This window comes from Argiope bruennichi, chromosome 5 (genome assembly GCF_947563725.1).
Source record: "Argiope bruennichi chromosome 5, qqArgBrue1.1, whole genome shotgun sequence".
NCBI lineage: Eukaryota > Metazoa > Arthropoda > Arachnida > Araneae > Araneidae > Argiope > Argiope bruennichi.
In genome coordinates this window covers 35,436,307-35,459,277 of record NC_079155.1, presented here as the reverse complement: position 1 = coordinate 35,459,277, position 22,971 = coordinate 35,436,307, and the positions used below count along the sequence as shown (strand labels likewise).

General features: G+C 31.7%; 1 protein-coding gene across 1 annotated transcript in view; it reads left to right on the top strand.

The window, feature by feature from the left end:
* The window catches only part of LOC129969269 (golgin subfamily A member 4-like), a 177,952-nt gene that overhangs the window by 119,411 nt on the left and 35,570 nt on the right, over positions 1-22,971 (top strand). Inside the window, exons 3-7 of the mRNA XM_056083749.1 lie at positions 2,986-3,073; positions 12,447-12,562; positions 17,761-17,916; positions 20,713-20,880; positions 21,718-21,885. Of these exons, the coding sequence (XP_055939724.1) occupies positions 2,986-3,073; positions 12,447-12,562; positions 17,761-17,916; positions 20,713-20,880; positions 21,718-21,885 (696 nt within the window). The remainder of the gene's footprint in view (positions 1-2,985; positions 3,074-12,446; positions 12,563-17,760; positions 17,917-20,712; positions 20,881-21,717; positions 21,886-22,971) is intronic.

Below are 22,971 nucleotides of genomic sequence, written 5' to 3'. Positions count from 1 at the left end.
TACGATACATTTTTATTATTTTTTTAACTATTTATAAAAAGCTCTGACAACATTGGATCTAAGCCTTTAAATCATATATATTGTTAGTAATGAATTATTTAAATTTATTTCATAAAACTGTATGTGAATTTCAAAATTCATGTAATATTTGATTTGAAATAAATTTTTTTCCATTCCATATTGTGAAAAATAAAGAAAGGAACCATTTTTACTTTTTCGGACACCAAGTATACAAAGTTGTTGTTGTTGTGTTGTTTCTAATGGCACTTGTCATAGACAAGTCCGCTGACTTTAGAAGTCAGTGATTTTTAAGCCAAGGGTGCGTCTCTTGTTTTTTCAGTAGCGCCATCTAGTATACAAAATGAAATTATTCAATCATTAAGAAATTCGCCTTCGAGTTTTTTATAAATGTCGACTTTTTAGGTTTTCCCGGGTGCGAAAAAAATATTTTTTGAATTATATCTATTTGTCTGTCTGTGCCCACAATAATCCAAAGCTGCTTTGAGCTAGATGGATGAAATTTGGCTGTGGTCTTAAATATCAATTTTATCGTTTTTTTTTATCAAATGTTAAATGAAATTTATTCATCGGTAGTTCTAGCTATGTGGCTGCCCAAATGTAAGGGAACACACGATTACCACAAACTGTAGAAGCTGGATGGGTAAAATTTGGTGCAAAAGTTTAGCGTTCAAGGTGTTGATCCTTATCAAATTTCGAAGCAAATCTGTCACTGAGTTGAGTGTCTGTCAATATGTACTTTTCCATGCATATAAACTCGGCGTCTCTAAAACACAACATAATTAAAGGAAATTTAGATGGGGTCATTACTAAAATTGTCCGTCTGTATAAATTTTGTTTTGCTTTAATCAGATAAGGAACCAGCGTAAATAATCTCCCTTCAACTTTCTAAGGGATAATCTCCTTTCAACTTTCTTGGGCAGCCACATAGCTTTCCCAATAAATACCCATCCTTCCCGTGTAAAATTGGAGACTGAATAAAACCGCGAATCCCTTGCATGGCGTTGGCGAACAGTAGTCACGAAATATAGATCTTTGGCTTGAATCTGGCATTATTACTGAATCTATTGCGCGAATGGGCATTTTAGATATCTTCTTCCCGACCGATTGAAATTAAAGTGTGACCCGGAGCTACAGCTGTTGTCAGAACATCCCATACCGAATTTCATTGATTTAAGTCATTGTATTTATTTGTATTTGATAGATTTGTATCAAAATTTGATTAGAATCTACATTTTAGATACTAAACCTATATTATTATATATCTAACTTTTGACGTTTTGTTATTATCAAATTCATTTGTACTCGAAAAGACTGACAAACTTCATCTTAATGGATTTCGTTCAAAATTTGATAGAGATTTGCACATTTGGCGTGAATTCAAAGCGTTTTTGAGTTGTATCGTATCGTATTGTTGAGTTATATCGTATCGTATCGTATCGTATTGTTATTTCGTATAGTATCGTATCGTTGAGTTGTATCGTATCGTATTGTTGAGTTATATCGTATTTCTGTTATCATAACTCTAGAAAAGTACAGTTTCGGGTTCAGGAAGGTTTGAAATGTGGAGATTCGTCAAAATCTCAGAGACGAATTTGTTGGCATCACAGTACTTTCCATTTTTGTATACTTCCTATAGGAAAAAGAACAAAATGCATTCATGGCTTTAAATATTGTATTAACACACACATAACTTTCATGTAGGGGGGGATTCGTAATTAAAATTCTGAACACTGAGCATTCATGGTCTTGCCTAAGATCCTTAATTTTTATGCATGGAAAGGGATAACACCTACATTTCACAATATGCGAGAAAGTTTCAGAGAGACCACTCCCGCTAGATTTTTATCTTGGTATGCACATGATGCTATATTTATTCTTTCTTATGTGTCTTTGATTCATAAACTTGACTTCACAAGCTAGTCCAAATGGAATGAGTGATCCCATTACAATATTTTCATTTTTTTGACAAAGATTTCTTTCTTTGCATTTGAGTTGTTTCATGAGCATTTTATAACCGCGCCATGATGTTTCATTGTAGGATCCACTATTAACGTACCAGAACAAAATCGTTGCATAATATATATAGTAGCAGATAGGTGTCAAATACTGTGCAAACAGATGCAGTTGCACCTATCATATGGCTGCTAAGTCGTGTTAATTGACTGTATTAAGAAGACTTCATACAATTCTTTGAAAAGAAAATGTTACAGTGCTTTTTGCCGCTAACTCATTTGCATGGTCATCGCATATATGCTCAGAATTTTCCCGGCCATTGCTACTAAAGTGCTGTTTTGAGTGTAAAAATAAGATAGTGCATATTCTTTGTATTGTCTTGGCATTATCCTTTTGTACAGTTATTCTATTTTAAAAAGTATTCATAAAGTTAGAGTATTTCACGTCTTCAAGCAAAAATTTGCTGCAGAAATAATAGAACAAGATAAGCAAAAAAATTAAAGCATCAGCAATACAAGAAATTATGATTACCATTATTACCATCAAGATTTGCTGACCAACATTTTCTAATATCCATTAAAACACCTTCATTCCTGAAAGCTTATAAATGGTATGCAATTTGTTTATAACAAAAAAGAGGAAATATTCGTTATATTAATTTTATAACTGCCTTTTGGTTGTATGTGGACCATTTCTAACACATTCCTACTATGCAAAACTATTAAATTTAATTTCTCAAATTATTTTCAAATATAGAGCTTCATTGAACTAAATAAAATTGTAAATTTTTTGTGTAATTTTAATTTATTAGCAGTATTTTTTGCATAATTTAAAAATGTTTTCATCTTTATATAATAATATTAAAAAAATTAATGATATGGGCCAATATTTCATTTTTTCGAATGAGGTAAATCACAGTAAATTCATTTGTCATAAAATTCAAAACTCGCTTGAATTGATTGCAAAGTATAACTCTGATGTTAACATTAACATCTGCCTTTTCTTTTTCAGGAATTAGAGCTTAGAATCGAAACTCAGAAGCAGACTTTGGCTGCACGTGATGAGAGCATAAAAAAGCTGATGGAAATAAAGGGAGTAGGTAAAGAATGCTTTTTTATTTGTTTTTCTCATTGAAAAATGTATGAATATGAAGCACAAATATTATTTACTTTACATAATTTCAGTTTTTTTTCCCCTGTTAACTAAGAAAAAACTTGCCAAATTCTAGCAATATTGGTGGAACTTAAATGGAACTCCAATCTACGCCAAGTTGAAATTTTGCCATTATTCTGGTTTGGCGCATATTGCTCTTTTCTGGTGAACTTTGCGATGATAATTCTCACTAAAACGGAAAAACGTCAAAATTTTTGCTTTGTGAGAACTACTGCAGATTATAAAGTTTTATTACACCTAACCTAGTTCATAAGCATAATAGCGCCATTAGAGAACCTCCTTTTTTCTGTATTTTTGAAGTAATAAACTGCCCAAATGTTACTGAAAGGAGGCAATGGCCTCTTAATAGAATCTCGACTTAGTGATCAGAGAATCACAACTTCAAATCCCGATGTAAGATCTGCTTTATATATGCACCTGATGTCCGTTAATTAACATCTGTGTGTTAGTGTAACGCGTAAATGGAGAGAGGTGTAATTGCTCAGGACATAGATATCAAAATTTCGAGATCTGTGGTGGTAGCTTCATAAGTCAGTTAACAGTCACCGGACAAAAATGATTGCTTTTGTCTGGTGGTTATGTTACGCGGCCACGGACCCTAATGTCGCGGGTTTGGTCCTTGGCAATCCAATTTCCACATTGGTGACCCGGACGTGATTTTCGTGAAACTATCGTGGCGCCATCTACCCGCAGCGAAAAGTCGTCAGACACACTTGACGTAGCAACCAAAAAGACGTCTGACTCACTTTATGCAACAACAACAACTCACACACGCTCGCCATACCGCTTGGCGCGATAAAAGCGTTCGTCTCCACCGACTCACTGGTGGGGAAGTATTGTGGTGGTAGCTTCATAAGCCAGTTAACAGCCTCCGGATTAAGGTGATCACTTTTGTTTAGTGGTTATGTTACGCTGCTACGGACCCTAACGTCGCGGGTCCCAATTCAATTTCCACATATCCATTCTAAAATTGTTCTCCCGTAACTTCAAATTGGAAATTTGCCAAATCAATTTAAACTCGGGTATGAAATTAAATCAAATTAAACTGAAATGAGTATGACAAATAGCGAGAAATATTTTAGATGTTCTTATTTCGAATCTAGTACAATGAACGGCGCTTGTAGTTATCATTTTAGTTCCAGGCAAAGTGAAAACTCCATCCAAATGATCAGTGCAGCCAAAATTCAAAATTATTCCTATTTGGACACAACAACTACAAAAAAGAAGAGATCTGTATAGATAAAATTGGTGCACAGATTTAATATCTATAATGTAGACATTTAACAATGTTTGAGCTAAATCCAACAAATGTCGATCAGTATTTCTGTACTTCAGAAACACGTACACGCGATAACTCAAAAATGCAATGACTTAAATATATCGAATTTAGTTTGATATATTTATGATTACAATTGTAATTTTGGATTATTTTTTTGTTTCCATAGATTGATAAAAACGCGTCTGAAACACAAATTCGATTTTTAGATACTATTAATCGTATGCCAGGGATTAATCGCCAAGGATGGCACGATAGATTCAATAAAAATGTTAAATTCACTCAAATGATTAATATTGTTACAACATTTTTCTCTACAAATACCGCCAATCAATAGTAATAACGCAGCGCATTTAATCGCTAGTTCAGCAGCTTGCTTGCTGTCTAATACTCTCGCTTTCTCGCTTTTTTACTTGTCGGCGACTCCGACTACTCTCACACACCACTTCACTGCAGCTTGATGGTTGGGTTGACGGCGTGCCTAGCCCCGGCAGGGGCTTATCCCCGGTAAGGAGAGACTTCACAGTGCTTTGCTGTCTATACTTTGTTCAGAGTGCCCGTCTTTTATAGTTCCGGGAGGCGGGGCTAGAATCTTCAGACCAATCAGGGCGTACCTGAGTGTATCTTGGTTCCCACTGGATGGGTCGTGAAACTTCTCGAACTTTCCAGTATGATCCATTTTGTCGCCATATTCATCGCCAAGCCGCCAAACGCTTGCCAGGTTTGTCGCCAAGCTCTGAGGTCATTGACGCGACACCCGCTCAGCATGCACAGGACAGATCGTACAACGGTCTTTCTTACGATGACACTATTCGTGCCGGGTAGCAAAATTACAGATTTGTAACAATATTGTGTATCAGCACTGCCATGTAAGACATTCTCTGGCATGACAAATTTATTAGAGGTTATGCCAGAAAGTTTTTGAGAAGGCCACGCCCGCTGGTTTAAAAATTTATCGAGACTATTGAGTTATCAAGCATTCGTTGGATAAACCCTTCACATGAATAATATTCAGCAAAGTATTAGATTGATCTCCTTAAGGGTCGAATGGCTTTCAGTTTTGTGGGTGGATGGTGATTTCTCTATTGGCATCTCTTCATCTTATCGCTTCGATTCATCCGTGCGTGGCAAATTGTTCTTTCTGTAATTTTTTTTTAATTGTCTCCCAGTTTTGATCATTGCTGAGTCAGGCCTCATAATCGTCTTCGGAAAGATCTGATGAATTTTCAATGAATCAGGGAGTCATACTCTTAATCAGTTCAATATCGTGATATTCAGTCCTAATAAAATCTTCATGCCGAAACGTCTGGCCATCGAATTATTAATTGCTGGAATCGACAAAATTTCTATGTAATTAGAAAAAGAAATCCATTCCTCTCTATTTTGATCAATGCAGTTGATTGATCGTTACATCTGAGATCGCTGCTACTTTGATCAATACAACCGATTGATCATTACATCTGAGATCACTTCTATTTTTTGATCAATACAAGCGTTTGATCATCACATCCGAGATCACTACTATTTTGATCAATACAATCGATTGATTGTTACATCCGAGATCACTTCTATTTTGATCAATACAATCGATTGATCGTTGCATCCGAGATCACTTCTATTTTGATCAATACAATCGATTGATCGTTACATCCGAGATCACTTCTATTTTGATCAATACAATCGATTGATCGTTACATCCGAGATCACTTCTATTTTGATCAATACAATCGATTGATCGTTACATCCGAGATCACTATTATTTTGATCAATACAACCGATTCATAATCACAATCATGATCAATACAAGCAGCAACTATTATAATCTATACTTATAATAAAGCTCAATGTGTGTGTGTGTGTGTGTGTGTGTGTGTGTGTGTGTGTGTGTGTGTGTGTGTGTGTGTTGGCCAGACCGTTTGACCTACAGCTACCAAATTTGGTACATGTATACCTTGGAGGTTGGGAATGTGCACCTGGGGTTCCTTTTTTCGAATTTTTAATTAGAATTTTAATTATTAATTAAAAACTAACTTTCCCGGCAAAAAAATCTTCCATTTTCCCCACCGCCACCTTTTCCGCCAAAAAAATCTTCCATTTTCCCCACCGCCAAATGAGTAAGGCTTCAATTTTTTTTCTCCCAACAGTAATGAGGCTAGGGTTAATATTTTTCGGCGGATTATTTCAAACGATTCTGTTTATTTTCTTAATGTTTGATGCATTTAAAATTAAGCATTGTTAATGAATCGATCTTTCAGATTCATTCTGAAGTACTTTTGAATTAAAATAAAACAAAATAAAGGAAATTAAAAATTTCTAATCCGCATAGCGTTACCCCAACTGGCGTAGAAAAAATCACGTATTTACGTTACATAACTGGAGTTGAAAATTCACGCATGCGCATTGTGTTCTGAATTCCGCATTGTGTTGACAATTATTATCAAAAGATGCGGACTGGATTTAAATTATTTTTAGGTTCGTTGTATGCTTTTGTAATTAAAATGTATTTATGTTAGCTATATATTTTTTATATATGCTTATAGTTTTAAGTACATCGTTTTTTAAGTAGTTTTTTTAAAACCTGTTTTCAACCGTTTATTTTAAACGATTCGTTTTATTTTCTTAGTGTTTGATGCATTTAAACATTGTTAATGAATCGATCTGCTCATGATGAATCTAAGAAAATTTTGTTGACCAACTCTTGAGATATTACATAAATTAAAAAAGATATTCTTTAGTGCCCATAAAGTTTAAACGCAGAGTGATTCTATTTTCAGTAATCAGATTATAAAAAAATGCTTTGTTTCAGTAAAAAATATTATTATATTAATTGAAGATAAATTCTTTCCACTTTAATTTAAAGCATAAATTCTACCGTTTTCAACCGTTTATTTTAAACGATTCGTTTTATTTTCTTAGTGTTTGATGCATTTAAGATTAAACATTGTTAATGAATCGATCTGTTCATGATGAATCTAAGAAAATTTTGTTGACAAATTCTTGAGATAATACATAAATTAAAAAAGATATTCTTTAGTGCCCATAAAGTTTAAACGCTGAGTGACTCTATTTTCAGTAATCAGATTATAAAAAAAAAAATGCTTTGTTTCAGTAAAAAATATTATTATATTAATTGAAGATTAATTCTTTCCACTTTAATTTAAAGCATAAATTCTACGGGTGCTAACAGAAAATTAGAGAGATACATATTACGTTATAACTGAAAGCCTTTATAATATTATGAATGAATTATATGACAATCAAAATTTGAAGTTTTAAAATATTTTGATGAAGAAGCTATTAAAATAGGAATTGCATAAAATATTTAATTATTAAAATTTTAACGAACATTAAGATTGGCGAACCGGCTGGTCGCCAAAGGCGTTTAGTATTACATAAATTAAGAAAGATATTCTTTAGTGCCCATAAAGTTTAAACGCTCAGTGACTGTTTTCAGTAATCATATTATTAAAAAATACTTTGTTTCAGTAAAAAATATTATTATATTAATTGCAGATTAATCCTTTCCACTTTAATTTAAAGTATAAATTCTACGGGAGCAAACAGAAAATTAGAGAGATACATATTACGTTGTGACTGAAGGCGTTTATAATATTATAAGTGAATTATATGAGTATCAAAATTTGAAGTTTTAAAATATTTTGAGAATATTATTATAATTTTACTTAATTACTTAATTTATAATTATAATTAAAATATTATTAGAAGCTATTAAAGTAGGAAAATATTTAATTATTAAAATTTTAACAAACATTAAGATTGGCGAACCGGCTGGTCGCCAAAGGCGGCTAGTTAGGAATAAACATAAATTTATGAAAACTTCATTTTTGTTTCCTCAAATACGAAGTATACAAATAGAAATTTTCGTAATCGCCAAAAAAAAAAAAAAAAACTCGAGATTTTAACGAATTTCGGCAATGAATTTTTAAATGAAATTTGGTATATGATGTGTTACTAAAATTACATCTTTTCATCAAATTTTTGCTTCATCACTTAGTAAAAAAAGGCACCCGAAATGCATACCCGATTTTCTTCGTTATACTGTAAGTTGCGCACAAACTTGTATATGGGACTCTGAAAATGAAAATCTGAGCGAATGTTCTTTTACGACTTTATTCTAGATCCACAATTTCTATTGAAGGAGAGAAGGCATTACACTTTTAAGAAGTATGTAAGAAAGTGTCTGGGTGGCCGCTTCTGCCGGTTTTATTTAATGAACAATAAGTGCAAAATTTGTTTTAATATATTTATGCAATTAAACAACAAAGCTGAAGGAAAATGTAGATTTATTACCTAAGGTAATTAAATGATAAAGTAGTCGGATTTTTTAATTACTTCTGAATAGAATTTGTTAAATTGCGTTTCTCTAAGCTCATTATCAATTCATCCGTCATGTTTTAATGTTGATTAAAATGAGCTTTCTTGTTCAAGTTACCTAAGCTTAATGTGCTTAATATCCTAAGCTCTTTAATGGGATTATTTGAAATGACAAATTTGTTGGTTAATTTTATCCCACTAGGGCTTTCGTATTATAAAAGCATTGAAATGGCTTACTCTTTATTATAATGGATCATTTTACGTATAATTTAATATGCTTAATCCCTATAAGGATGAATTTATTTAGATTGCAAAAACGGGAAATTGTTAATTTGGTTGTGTTTTATTAAGGGTTTTTTTAAGGGGTAAAAGCTGAATGATTAAAAAAAGTAATTGGACACATTTTTATGAATTTTTAATGAAAATGTGTGTGTGTGTGTGTGTGTGTGTGTGTGTGTGTGTGTGTGTGTGTGTGTGTGTGTGTGTGTGTGTGTGTGCGTGTGTGTGTGTGTGTGTGTGCGTGTGCGTGCGTGCGTGCGCTTTAGTTTGTGAAATTATATATTTTTAAGATTTAAAAATGTAAAATAGTTGAAATAAAAAAAACAGTTCTTTTAATAAAAATGGGATTTGAAAAGTTTTAAATTATATATATATATATAGAAAGAGAGAGAGAGAAATGATAATAGAAAATATACTAAAATAAAAACATATTGTCTTAATGATTTAATCTTACTAGGAATGTGAGTAGATATATATACTACATTTTGTCTTCTGCTTTATTTTCTAGTTATATTTAATAATTTTGGAGTATATTATTAAAGATATATTTATTATGATTTATCCTTACCATGAGTTTTACATATATTCACTATTCCTTGGATAGGTCTTGAACACCATGAACAGATATTTATTTTCAGGTTGCAGCACATGAACACTTTGTGCTATGTAGTAAAGTGAAGAAAATCGGGTAGTTGTTCATTATTAACAATATTCTTTAGCAAAAAGGTTACGAAAGAGCTAAGGGCATGCGATCAGTGATTTTTTTAGCAATTTTTCACTGGGATGCGCTTAATATACATGGACCCGGAAACTGAATATGTATTTTGGACTCTCTTTTTTCTGGCCAATTGAAACCAAAATATGATATGGTAATACAATTGTAATCACAAGACCGCATACCAAATTTGAATTAAGTGGTTGCGGTTTTTAGTTTTCGCGTTTGTATGCTTGTGAGAGTACAGACCAACAGACGGACGGTCAACCCCATGTCGGATTTGATTCCAAATTTGTCACATGTCTACACTTTAGTTGTTATATCTACGTGTTAATTTTTATTTATGTATCGCTTTTTGTTTTTTAGTTATCTCTTCACTTATATTCAGACAGTCAGACGGTGGAACTTACTTTGAAAGTTATATATAGTTCCTTTGAGTTATCTTTGCCTCTGACAAACAGACAGATATTTCCCAAAAATATGTTTTTCGAACTTAGTGAAGTCTAAAACGCGGAGATTCGTCAAGACAACGAATTCTAATTTTTTTTTTTTTTTTTTTTTTTTTTTTTGGCGATTACAATATTTTCTTTTTGTATACTTTCATATGCGAGAAAGTAAAAATGCAACAACTTTGAAGGTTCAAATTTAGAATGAGGTTTGTCTCCTGTTTGGAACGTAATCCTTTTATGGATAGTATGTCTCTTTGTCTATCCGTATGCATGCTAAGACTATAGTTCCAAAACATAACGATTTAAATAAAGTTTAATTTATGTTTTTATTTTATTTTTTATCTGTTACCAATTTTGGGTCAGATTCATCTACTGTTCTGTCTGTCTATGTTAACATGATAACTGAAAAATACAACAAACAAGATAAATGTTGTTTGGTATGTGCCTTGGACACCAAAATTGGAGACGTATTTGAAAATTCAAATCTATACAGAGCTGCTTTGTCCATGGTCTAATAAATACATAGCTTTTTAATACCTTTGATCCAAAAGCGATTAATGTTTTGCTATTAAGATTTAAATTTTATTTTGAATTAAAAAATATTTACTTGTTATTTTAAATCTGTAAAAGTGTTAATTAACTGTTTATGATTATTTTATTTTATTTTTAATATAAAACATACAAATGTTTATTATTAATAAATAAATATATGGGACAGAATAGTGCTTTTTTACTTTCACTTATACGTACGTATACGAGAAAGTATAGCAATCGCCAAAGGATTCGAACTCGAGATTTTGACGAATCTCCACATTTTAGACATCCACGAGTTCGAAAAACACATTTTTTGAAAATCTATCTGTCTGTCTGTGACAAAGATAACTCAAAAACGTTTTTGGACGATTTAAATTTAAGGTCTTTACATCAAATATGCAGATTTTTATCAAATTTTATGTAAAATTAGTTCAGAGGAAGATCTGTCTGATTGTTCGAATATAAGTTAAAACAATAATTACAAAACGAAGATAACTGGATATATAAGATTCGATATATAAATTTGTAACTTAGTGTTATATGTAATGGGGGCACAGGATAGCGTTATGTTACATAGTGTATACACCTATTAAATTTTGAGCCAAATCCATGAAAGGGTTGACAGTCTGTACTTTCAAAAAAATGTGCAAACATGATAGTTTAAAAACGCTGTGGCGAATTGTTATGGGCGGGGATTGAACCTGGGACCTTGTGGTTCGCAGCCCAGTAACATGACCACAATACAAAAGCAATTGCTCGTGTAGCTTCGCTGTTAACTGGCTTATAAGCTATTTACCACAACGCAATGGCGTAAATATATCAAATTTGGTATGACATTTTGTGATCACATGAGTAGTTTTGTGTCGTTTGTTTTGTTTCTATCTTTTGAGAAAAACATGTCTAAAGCATAAATTTGATTTTTGGGAATTATTAATGCATGCCAAATAACTCGCCAAGGATCACATGATAGATTGAGTAAAAAGGCTAAATTCACGCCAAAAATTAATATTTCATAACTAATCTACACCAATGCCATGAAAGATGTTTTGTAGCATGGCAAGTTTATTAGAGAGAATGTGAGAAATTTTTATCAGATCACTCCCGCTGGTTTTATTTAACCGTTAATATTAATTGTATTCGATCATGAGTAGCTAACTTGTAATGTACCATTTTGGAAATGTTCTTATTTACAAAATAATAAGATGTTTATCAGATATCAGTTGATTTGCTCTTTTTTATAATGCTCCTCACTCATTTAATTAAGTAAGTATTTTCATTAGATCATCAGTCTTTAAATTCCTAATTATGGTTCTGATAGAGCGCCTAATTAATATCATCGCTCCCAAATTTGTAGTCTCCAATTGTATAAGTTAGGGTGATCCTGAAATCGTATAGTTAAAGGGAAGTGGTTCAAAATGCCTATCAGTTCTTTGCAATATATTATGAAAAGTTGAACCTAAAAAAGTCATATTTTTAAGTACACAAGAAATCAAGAACTTTGCATATTAATTCTTTGCAATATATTACGAAAAGCTAAAACCAAAATGTGTTCTTATTTTTAAATACACAAGAAATCAAGAGCATAGAAAGAAATTTGTTAAATTTTAAATTTCATCACGATGGTAGGTAAAATGCATTTCCTGTTTTCTTATTAATTTACTTTTAATAAATATGATTGAATATTTAACATATTTTATATTTTCTATTACAGGTGGACAGGAAGACAGGTTAGAAGTAGAAAGATTAAAAAGCAAACTCATAGAAACTGAAGCAAGATATAGGCATTTGGAATCTATGTACGAATCGAGAGATAAAGATCTTAATAAAGTAAGCTGGCATCCATTATGTGGTTACATATTTTCTATTTTAACGATAAAACTTTATTTTAAATTGACGTGGAGTATTCCGTATTTTCTTTCAAGATGTGATTGGTGATTTAAAAACAGATGGCTTGAATGAAGTATTTATTTCATTCCTAACTGGAATCTATTCAGTTTTTGCTTGATGAACTACATGTCTTAAACTATCCACGTATAGATTGTTAATTCTATGTATTAAGCCTATCATTCACGATCATTATACACCACGCCAATGGAATGGTGGCACTCCACATAATTCTATTTTGTTACAGAACTTCCTCCACTAAGTCGTAAAGTCAACGGGTTCGCTTATAGTGGATATATGGTGTAACACAATCAACAGGCCCCAATAGTAAACAACGATTATTAACACGTAGGCTCGAATACACCATCGACAAATGTATAACCGAGACGTACACACACAATACACAGCAGCGCACTTAGAACAAATAGCACCCCACAAGTAGTAATCGGTAGCTAACAACAATCACAGCATACAAAGCGTCCAGACTGAACTCAGCAGGAGGAGGGTATCTACATAGCTACTCTCTTCGGTCTCTCCAAACGCCTGCAATTCGCCACTGTCTCCTCGCTTTAGCTGTATCCAACTGCCGACTCACTACAATACGTCTGGCCACTCCACACAAGACTTGATGCTGCTTCTCTAATAAATTTCAAGATTCGGCGCACAGCTCAATTCACCAATCGCTTAAGCTCCTCTCAACGCTTGCGATTCCCCGTTGACTCGCTATGCGATTCTATATTAGACGATTCTCACTTGGCGATGGCTTTGGCTTGAAATGCCGGCCTTTAATAATTTCCGGAGCAGGGCAGAGAAGGTTTTCGAACAATCAAGTATACCTCAACTCCTATTGGTTCTACTATCAACATTTCTTAAAGATTCTCGTATCATCTTGTCACCAGAATCGCCAAATGATTGCCAAGACGGGGGTCACTGATCTGGCATCCGATCAGCATCAATTTGAGATAGATAATGGAAAAATGATCTTTCCTACGATTTTTTGGTGCATTTTACTGTACTGGGAAGCAAGATTACAGATTCAAAACAATATTTTTGTTCATCTAATTAGGTTGGTCATTAAACATCACTCCATGACAGTTTCACTCCAACCCCAAAGGTGAAAATTTTGCTACACTACACCGTAACCCTTTCTTGCCTACACACACCTCTCCCATCCTACCCGTAATAAATCATCCCATCGCAGTCTAATTAGCGTAATGGCATTTAACTTTTTAGTAAGCTGTCACTTCCGTTCAGTTCCGAACAGCGTTTTCGGAACTCGCATGGTAACAAGAAAAAAAATTAGATCCTCAATGTATTTTTTTAAAAAAAATTTGTATCAAATTATTTAAAATTAAATTAACAATTTATAGATATTTTTTGTTAATATATGCCTCATTTTTCATTTTCAGATAAATATTCATTCATTTGATACATGAACTGTACCTCACTGTTTGCTAATTACTACACAATTTATGAATGCATAAGCTATGTCAGAAGTTTAAAGGTTACTTTTTCGGAATTGATTCGCTATTGCGCTTTAATATTTGAATGAATGTAAACTTTAATACACATATTATACTAAATCTCTTCTCGAACTTAATTTTGAAATCCGTGCCCTCACTTTATGATAAGAAATTAGCTTGGGTTGCTTAAATTAGATTAATTTTCAGTCCACGCCTTGCCAATTCTGACTAGTTTCGCTTTGACGATAGATTTAATGTCACTGCATTACCCTGACGGGAAGGATCGTAATTACTTGGTTTTAAATGTAGTATCTTTAGTTGTGAGACAAATCATTGGTTTGTGTGCTATGCGATGAATATTATAAACCCGTCTTTAAATTTCCATGTTTTTTAACTGAAATTTTAAATACTTTAGAACATATATTAATCTTTTCTAATTTTGCCTTCAGAATTCATCTGTTACATATAGCATACGTTTTCTGCAATTAAGTAAAACTTTGTAGCCATTTTTTTCTTTGTGGCTTTCTTTCTAGTTAATATGCTGTGCTGCACTTACTACACCAATTTCTTTAATGGCATTCTTTTGTAATCATTCTACAGATTTTACTACTGCATTCTTATATAGCAAAATTGCTTTCAGTCCTAGAGAGGGCTGCGGTGGCCTGGTGGTAAGGTCTCGGCTTCGGAACCGGCGGGTTTTAGACGCGAGACCCGATTCCACTTAAAAACCTCGTGTAAGCGGGTCTGGTGCACGCTAAATCCATCGTGACCAAACGTCGTCCCGCTAGTGTGTTGTGGAAGTTTGGAAAGAGGAGTGGCAGCTCAGGTGCCGTCCTCATCATCTGACCGCGGTTCAAAATTACGAGCATCAATGTGACTAAACTAAACTTCAGCCCTTGAGAGCTTGATGTAATGGAAGTAAAGTCAACCTACAGTAATGTGCCCATGCGCTATTATCAAAGGCTCGTTGCAAAATTCTTAGCAACAATTTTTGGAAATAAAATTTTTTGAAAAAAACATGTATATGTAAAAAAAAATTATGAAAATAGGGAAAATGAATTCATTTAAATAGTGTAGAACTACATACATTGTGTATAAATTCATTTGCATATACCAATATTTAAATTAAAATATCAAATCCTATCCTATCCTATCATGTGATATCCGATCACTGTCATCATTTATAACATCGAGTAGTTGAAATTTTATAATTTTTACCTGCTTCTAATTAATTATTTCCTCTAATTAATGAAATAGTGATTGACATATTTCATTTGATAAATATAATTTTCGAGCATATATTACTGTAATTATTAACAAAAAAAAATAATTCTTCAATTGTGTTTTATATCAATACATCCCAATATTACTTGCCGGCGTCCTGGCCTAGAGGTAGCGAGGCTTCCCCTTGATCTGGACATCCTGGGTTCGAGTCCTGATTCGGGCATGGTTATTCTTTACCCTGCGTTCTATCTGTGAGGTGTGTGGAAGAGCCCTCCCCCTTTAAAAAGGGGTTGTGCAAGCGAGTGTGTGAGTGTCATCTTATGAGCTAGAAGTCAGACTTCTGCCCTCAGGTGGTCAAGGACCTTTACCCTTAGAAGCTACTCTCAAACTCGGCTTAAATCGTTGACTTCGTTAGCAGACTTGTCCATAACAAGTGCCATAAGTAACAACAATATCACGTTATTGTATAAATTTCTAATTAAAGTATTAATGTTATTAATTAAATTCCATTCATATCTTATCTAAATATTATTATATTCACTCCGTCCGTGTCAAGGCCTTGCCCATAATTAGGTTTCGCGAGATTTGAAAGGCTTCTAATGAAGCTATTGCTGCATGCTTTCATAATGTTTTAGATCATCAACGCTCTATTCATTTCCCACGAATTTTTTTCATTATTTTTCATCATGTCTTTGATAAACACTTGTTTCCAAGAATCGTTGCTAATGATGCAGCTTTACGATTCACATGTTGCTTTTACAAATCTTATTTTCTTCATCTTACCGTAATGCTAGTATCTATAAATACGATTAGATTCATCAGATTCGTTTTGGTTGAAATTTAACCTTATAAATAATTTATTTTGTTATCATGGTTTCTATGTCTTTTTTTTTTTTTTAAATCTTTTAGCGAAGCGCGCTTGTAGTGCAAACAGTCTTTTAATTAAAAATGAGAGTTCACATATAATAATCACTTATTGTAGTATTTGAATTTGTTATGTAGAATGAAAAGAAAATTCAAATATTAGAAGCTACTCTGGAAACGAAGGTAAATTTTATTACATTTTTAAAACTATTTATTTCGATTTTAGGTTCCAATAAAAGCAAATGTTTCGATAGTATTATTGGAAATCTCTATTAATAAAATAATTAAATAAAAGGAAATTGTTGATTTTAGATAAGGTTCAGTTTTCTTTATTGCATAATATAATGTCAAATAGTGCATGCTTCACGCTGCTTTAAAATTATTATTATTATTATTTAAAGTAATTGCTTAAGCTTTGATTTGTGATGCCATGTATAATATTTCGGCGTAAATTTTTGCTTACGCATTTGTGTTATGTTTTGTTTGTTTATTGCTGTTTGTAAGGGATAATTACGTTTTTGGGGTCTATTAATACAATCAGTATTATTTGCTCGTTTCTTTTAACCCTTTAAAGGGCCATTTTTTTCTAGTCATATTATGTTAAAATATTTTTAGTCTTGAAATTAAAATAAGAAAAAGAATTCATTTAGCTTATTAGATAAATTTAATTTGATTAATTAATTAATTTGGTTAATTAATAATTAAGTAACAAATCAAGACACATCATTTTGTGTGAGATAAATAACTGAAGCATTTAAGTTCCTGTCTTTCTAAAAAAATTTGTCAGAACTTATGCCAACCTGCATAATTTCATACAAAGATTGATAAATTTGGTGGGAAACATACTTCCCACGGCCTTAGAAAGGGTTAATACAATCAGTATTATTTGCTCGCTCGTTTCTTTTAAATTGAAGCATTTATTTAAAAATTATCTCTAAATTTTTTTTTTTTAAAATTATGCAGCTTTTAATAGTATGTTGTCAAAATTCAGAATTACTATGCTGTTTGTAACTAAATATCTCTCTTTAGGTTGAATTCACATTTATCGATAAATCCTTTTAAGAAATGCTAAATTAAATGATACAATTTATTATATTCTTAACTATATAAATTACTACATAGCATAATTCCCTCTATAAACCTGAGAAATTGTTAGTTTGTATCACTTTGAAGTAACTTGCTTAGTGCCCCAAAGGTTCACATCTAATGTTCAAATTTAAAAAAAAAAAATTGCTGTCTTTTTTTTTATTGAATTAATATCACAATAACAAAAATTTCAAATGAATTTAATAATTTTAAAAAGTCAATCTGTGTGCATGCTTAGCTCAACAAAAAACAACTTAATAATAAGGAAAGCGACTTTAAAGCTTTAGCACCTTAAAAAATCAGTCTCACCAAGCATTATTTTTATTTATTTGTATCTTTTAAAATATAATAATGCATTTCACTCCTTGTTCATTTATTTATATTTATTTTGCATGGCTTGCTACTTTTTTCAGTTCATAGATATGATTAATGCTTTTTTTTATGCTTTAATTTTTGTGCTTCGATTTTAATTTCTTTTGCTTTTGACTTGCTTAAATTGATCAGGACTCTAGAATCAAGGTTTTAGAAGAAGAAATTGAACTTCTTGAATCAAAAATTTCAAAACAGCATTTCATATTGATCAACGGTGCATGCGAAAATAACGGAAACGTTGCTGTTAAACCAAATAATGATACTGAAAAGAAGGAATTACTGTCAAAGGTACGTATATGCGCCCTACAAGGTGTCCATGAAGTTTGTAGGCGATTTGAAGCTGTTTTAATTTTGTAAATACAATTAAAATCCCGGTTAACCGAGCTCGAGTACCTAAATCCGGATTATCCGAAATGTCTCCGAAATCGTAACACTATAAAGTTCATACCGTACTGCACGCGAATAACCGCTGTTTTAGATGGCCTAGAGACTGGTTGAACATTGAAGTAAGTCAACGCCTGTTGACGTTTTATTAATGAAAAGATCACTTTTTACGTCTGAATCGTATCTAAACTGTTTCCGAAAATTTCGTTTCCAATAAGGAGAGAGCGCACACATCGGTTTTTCACAATGTAGCGCTATTTTATCGGTAAACAATTTTCCCATTATCTTTTCAGAATTTTAGAATAGGATTTTTTTTCGGTCTTCGAATTCCGACTAATAAAAGAGTACATAGGCATTTTTAACTACCCTGATTTTTTTTCCTCCCGAAATCGAATTTTTCAATAATAAAGCAGGCGTTGATCTGAAAATTTTATTAGTTATTTTCCACTGGATGTCCCAGAAAGATTGAATTAATTCTTTACACATTAGAGATAAGTGGAAACCGATGTAAATTGCAAAATAGTTCAAAATGAGATACAGAATAAGATTACATTAATTAAAAAAAATGACGTTAATTTCAAAAACTTACACTTTTTGAATTTTCTGTATGAATATGAATGGAGTTTAATTAGCTACGTAGTGAACATTAGAATTTCTAATAATAATTTGCAGCTCCATTATTTTGCAAAAATTAAAATTAATTGCAGCAATCTAAAACATTCATATAGCGATTTGTTTATAAGTGACAACTTACCTTTCGGCAGTAAGTAATATGAGCAATTATGTGTCATGAACGTTATGTGTCATGAACGTTTTATACTCATAGTGATAATACAGTACACGAAAACAAAAAAAAAAGACTTACTGGATTTTATTTAACATTTCAAAAATTTTATGTTAATATATTTCAACATGAATGTCATTAGTTGCTCCTAGTATATCAAATCTGTTAGAGTTTTTTCTTCCGGTTTTCTTCCAAACATTGCTAAAAATATGCGAGAGTCACAATTGTTTTTGTGGTAATTCGATTTCTTAAGATTTCGATGTCCAACATCTGCGGTATAAATTTCACTTCATCATCAGCTCTTAGAAAAAGAAGTCGAGAGATATGATAGGGACAATGTGAAGACTATGAAAATGGACTATCTCTACCATTCTGGGAATGGTTCATCGAGGAAATCACACACATACACACCCCTGTTTGATGCAATCTAATCCCGGTCTCTCGGATCTGTTGAAATCACCATTTAATTGTTTGCTCCTTTGGTCAAGACTTACTGATTTCATCTCTGAATCGCTTATGAACTGTTTTCAAAAATTTCATTTCCCGTGACCAAAGAATGCACTTCGCCTTTTTTTTTTTTTTTTTTTTTTTTTTTGCACGGCGCAGTTTTAGCTATAAATAAAATAGTTTCCGTGTTATTCCTTGATATAAAAATTATATTAATATATTGATTGAAATAATTCCTTCTTACTATGAAAAATTGAATTTCAGTTTTATTTCGTTATCTTGTAAATTATTTATGGACATTCCATATATCCTGTTGCCAGAATTCCATAAAAAAGATTCGAAAAAATGAATATAGAGCGGGAGTTTTTTTCCCATCGAAAAGAAGAATTATTTTGAAAATTTAGCTCCAAATTGAATTATTTTTCTGAAGCTTAATTTATTATTTAATTTATAACTTTGGAAGAAAATAAACTGTATTTATAGGATATATTTCTATATTATTATCTATCGATTATCTATCGACCAATGATTATCTATCGATTTCTATCTACTTAGGTATTAAATTCTTGTATTATGAATTCTCGTATTGTTTTCTTGTATTCTTCGTTATCTTCTATTATGGATTCTTAACCTTCTTTATCCAATAATGGTAAAATTTAGTTCAACGAACCAAAAAACGAAAATCATTTTTTTTTTCGGCAAAACCGTAAATTGGCGGTGATTTTGAAAAATAACCAGTGCTTAAATTAAATTTCTAACGACGACAAAAATTAGATAACACAGTTTCCAAACATTTTTAATGACTTTTTTCCCTAACGTTTATACTTAAACTATTTTAAATTGCTTACTTAAGTTATGGACATCATACATTATTAAAGCACAATTTTACTGTCATATTTGCACTCATTATTATAATTGTTACAATCTATCATATCGGCATTCATTATTGTTTATTTTGTGGAAAAAATTTGGTTTTCAAAAAGAAATTATGCTATTGCAACTGTTTTGTAAATTCTTGATTATTAACAATCGGAGATATCTGTCCTTTTCAAATAATAATAATTAAGCTATAAACTATTTAATGTGAAGTAATGTTACTGTCAGTTTTAGAGTTTATCGTGAATTTGTCTTGTCTTATAGTTAATTTTTATTTTATAATTAATTTTTTCATAATTTCTCCTCTGCCAAATCGAAAAATGTATTTGTTCACGATGCTTTGTTTCAGATTGAATTTCAAACTGCCAACACGGAATAATAGGATATGCATAATTCTTTAACCTGTTAATGTTTGGAACGAAAATTTATTTATTTTTGTGCTTTCTCAAAATCCATCAAATTTTCTGAAATTATTTTAAATGATTCATAATTGATTTTAAAAAAACCATTTTCAACTATTATAATGAAACAAATGATAGTAAAATTCATCAATTCTATTGTAAATTTAAAAATTTATTCTGTTACGTTTTTAGATGGAGGAACTAAGGATAGAATTGAATAGAAGAGATCAAGAAATAGTAGCAATGAATGCTAAGATGAAAACTTTAGAGGAACAGCACCATGATTACCAGAGGCATATTGCTGTGCTAAAAGAATCACTTTGTGCCAAAGAAGAACATTACAATATGTTACAAGCTGATGTAAGTTCGCTGTGATATTTTTAAAAATAATCTATGAAGTGTTTCAGTTATGACTAAGCTTAACATTTGTCAGATATATTTTCTGTCAAAAAAATAATTCCATACAATAAAATAATGTTGTAATCATTTTGTGATAAAAATAAAGGATTCAGAATATTCGAGAATCGTGGCGGAAGCTCATAGAAAAAATGATTTTTTTTGTAATAGAAAATATACAAATTCCATCCGATAGGTGCACATTGAAATGTCAAACAGGCCCAATATCAAAAACAATGGCGCTTTATTCTATGCATACTCAACTAACAAAATAGAGAAGACTTATATAGATAATGAAAGCTTAACAGAACTTTCATTCGAAACTTTCTGTACTTTCTGTCCCTAATTCTGCCTTCATGTAAACTGTAATAAGCGCAATGATTTAAATAAAGGAAATTTGATATGCGATCTTATGACTACAGTTACAGTTCTGTGTCATATTTTGGTTTCAATCGGAGAAAAAGAGGCGTCCAAAATACATATTCAATTTTCTTGTTTTTTTTGTGTATTAATCTTATGCCAATGATTAATCGACAACGGTAGATTCAGTAAAAACGTTATATTCTCGCTGAAGATCGATATATCGTAAATATTCTTTACCAATGCCTTGTAAAGCCTTCTAGAGTATCCAATGTTCATTATTTTATGCGGGTGTTGAAAAGAATTTGTTAAAAAATATGCGAAACATTTTTTGGAAGACCTTCTCTGCTAGTTTTATATTTAAATTACATTTTGCCTTTGATATTTGTTTATATTTCTATATGCTAAATATTTGTAAGTAAATTATGTCCTCACTTGCAGGTCGAAGAGCTGAGAGTTCGTCTCGAAGAAAAAAATAAGCTCATCGAAAAGAAGACTCAGCAGACTATGACTTCTAGTCAAGAAAAGAACCGTTTAATGCAAGAAGTTCAAGAACTCAGGGACCATATGGAAATCAAGGACAGGAAAATTAATGTTCTTCAGAGGAAGGTATGTACGCTTATCATTTCTGCATCCCGTAAACAAGACTTATTTAACAGAACGGGCAACGGATGTGTGAATTATGGAATCTCTTATTTCTGGAATCTTCCATCTCTTTACATCCCTTTCCTGTTTGGTATAGATGGGTGAACTTTATTAAAATACTAAAAAAGGGGAGAAAATTACACTGCAATCAGTTGCAAGAAAACATACAAATGCCGAAATATGAATACATATAACATTAACAAAAAAATGGTAAAAGCTAGAATGAAAAATATCTGGAGTACATGCAAAACTTGATGAGTTAATATGATAATGTACAGTATGAGTGAAAAAATAAAGCAATTTTAAAAAATGAGATTCTGGAGGAAGATTTAGGATATACTATGAATAAAATGCAGGTAAATTGCAAGGAAAAATTAATAGGATTAGTCTAATTGGAATAATTCTCCCCGATCAATTAAGAATTTAATCATGTTTATGGTTATTTTACGATGATTCGGAATTATTTAGGACTCTTTTGAACCAAAGACATTCCACTGAAGATGAAGGTTTATTGAGGTGCTATGATAGAGTTAAAGGACAGGATGTCGCAAAAGGGATAGGGTCATCTCCGTATTTAAAATAAATTTAGATGAGAATTTTGTTTAAGTTTTATGAGTTTAAAGCTAATTTGATCTTTCATATAGCCAATAATGCCAAAAAACGCCAATGTAGCAACAAGGCAAAATATTAGTGACTAAATCAGCAACTGAGTTACTAGAACTATTCCACTTGCTTGTTTTGGTATCCATATTGGCGACAAACCCAAGGCGTGCATTAAAGTAGATTTCAAATGTCTTTTTTGTTAATTATATTAAAATAGAAGGAAAGTATTTAATCAGTAACTTTGAGAGACATTTTATAGTTCCTTAAAGATTTGACGAAATTTAAAGAAACTTTTGAAAATAAGAAGAGAATACAATTGTAAATGTAAAGAGTATTTATTCAGAGAAGAATAAAAAAAACTGAGAAATGGGTAATTATTATACTCAAAAAAAGTCCTTAATTTAATGCATTAATGAATTTTGGGGAAGCAATTTAAAGCCACATTCC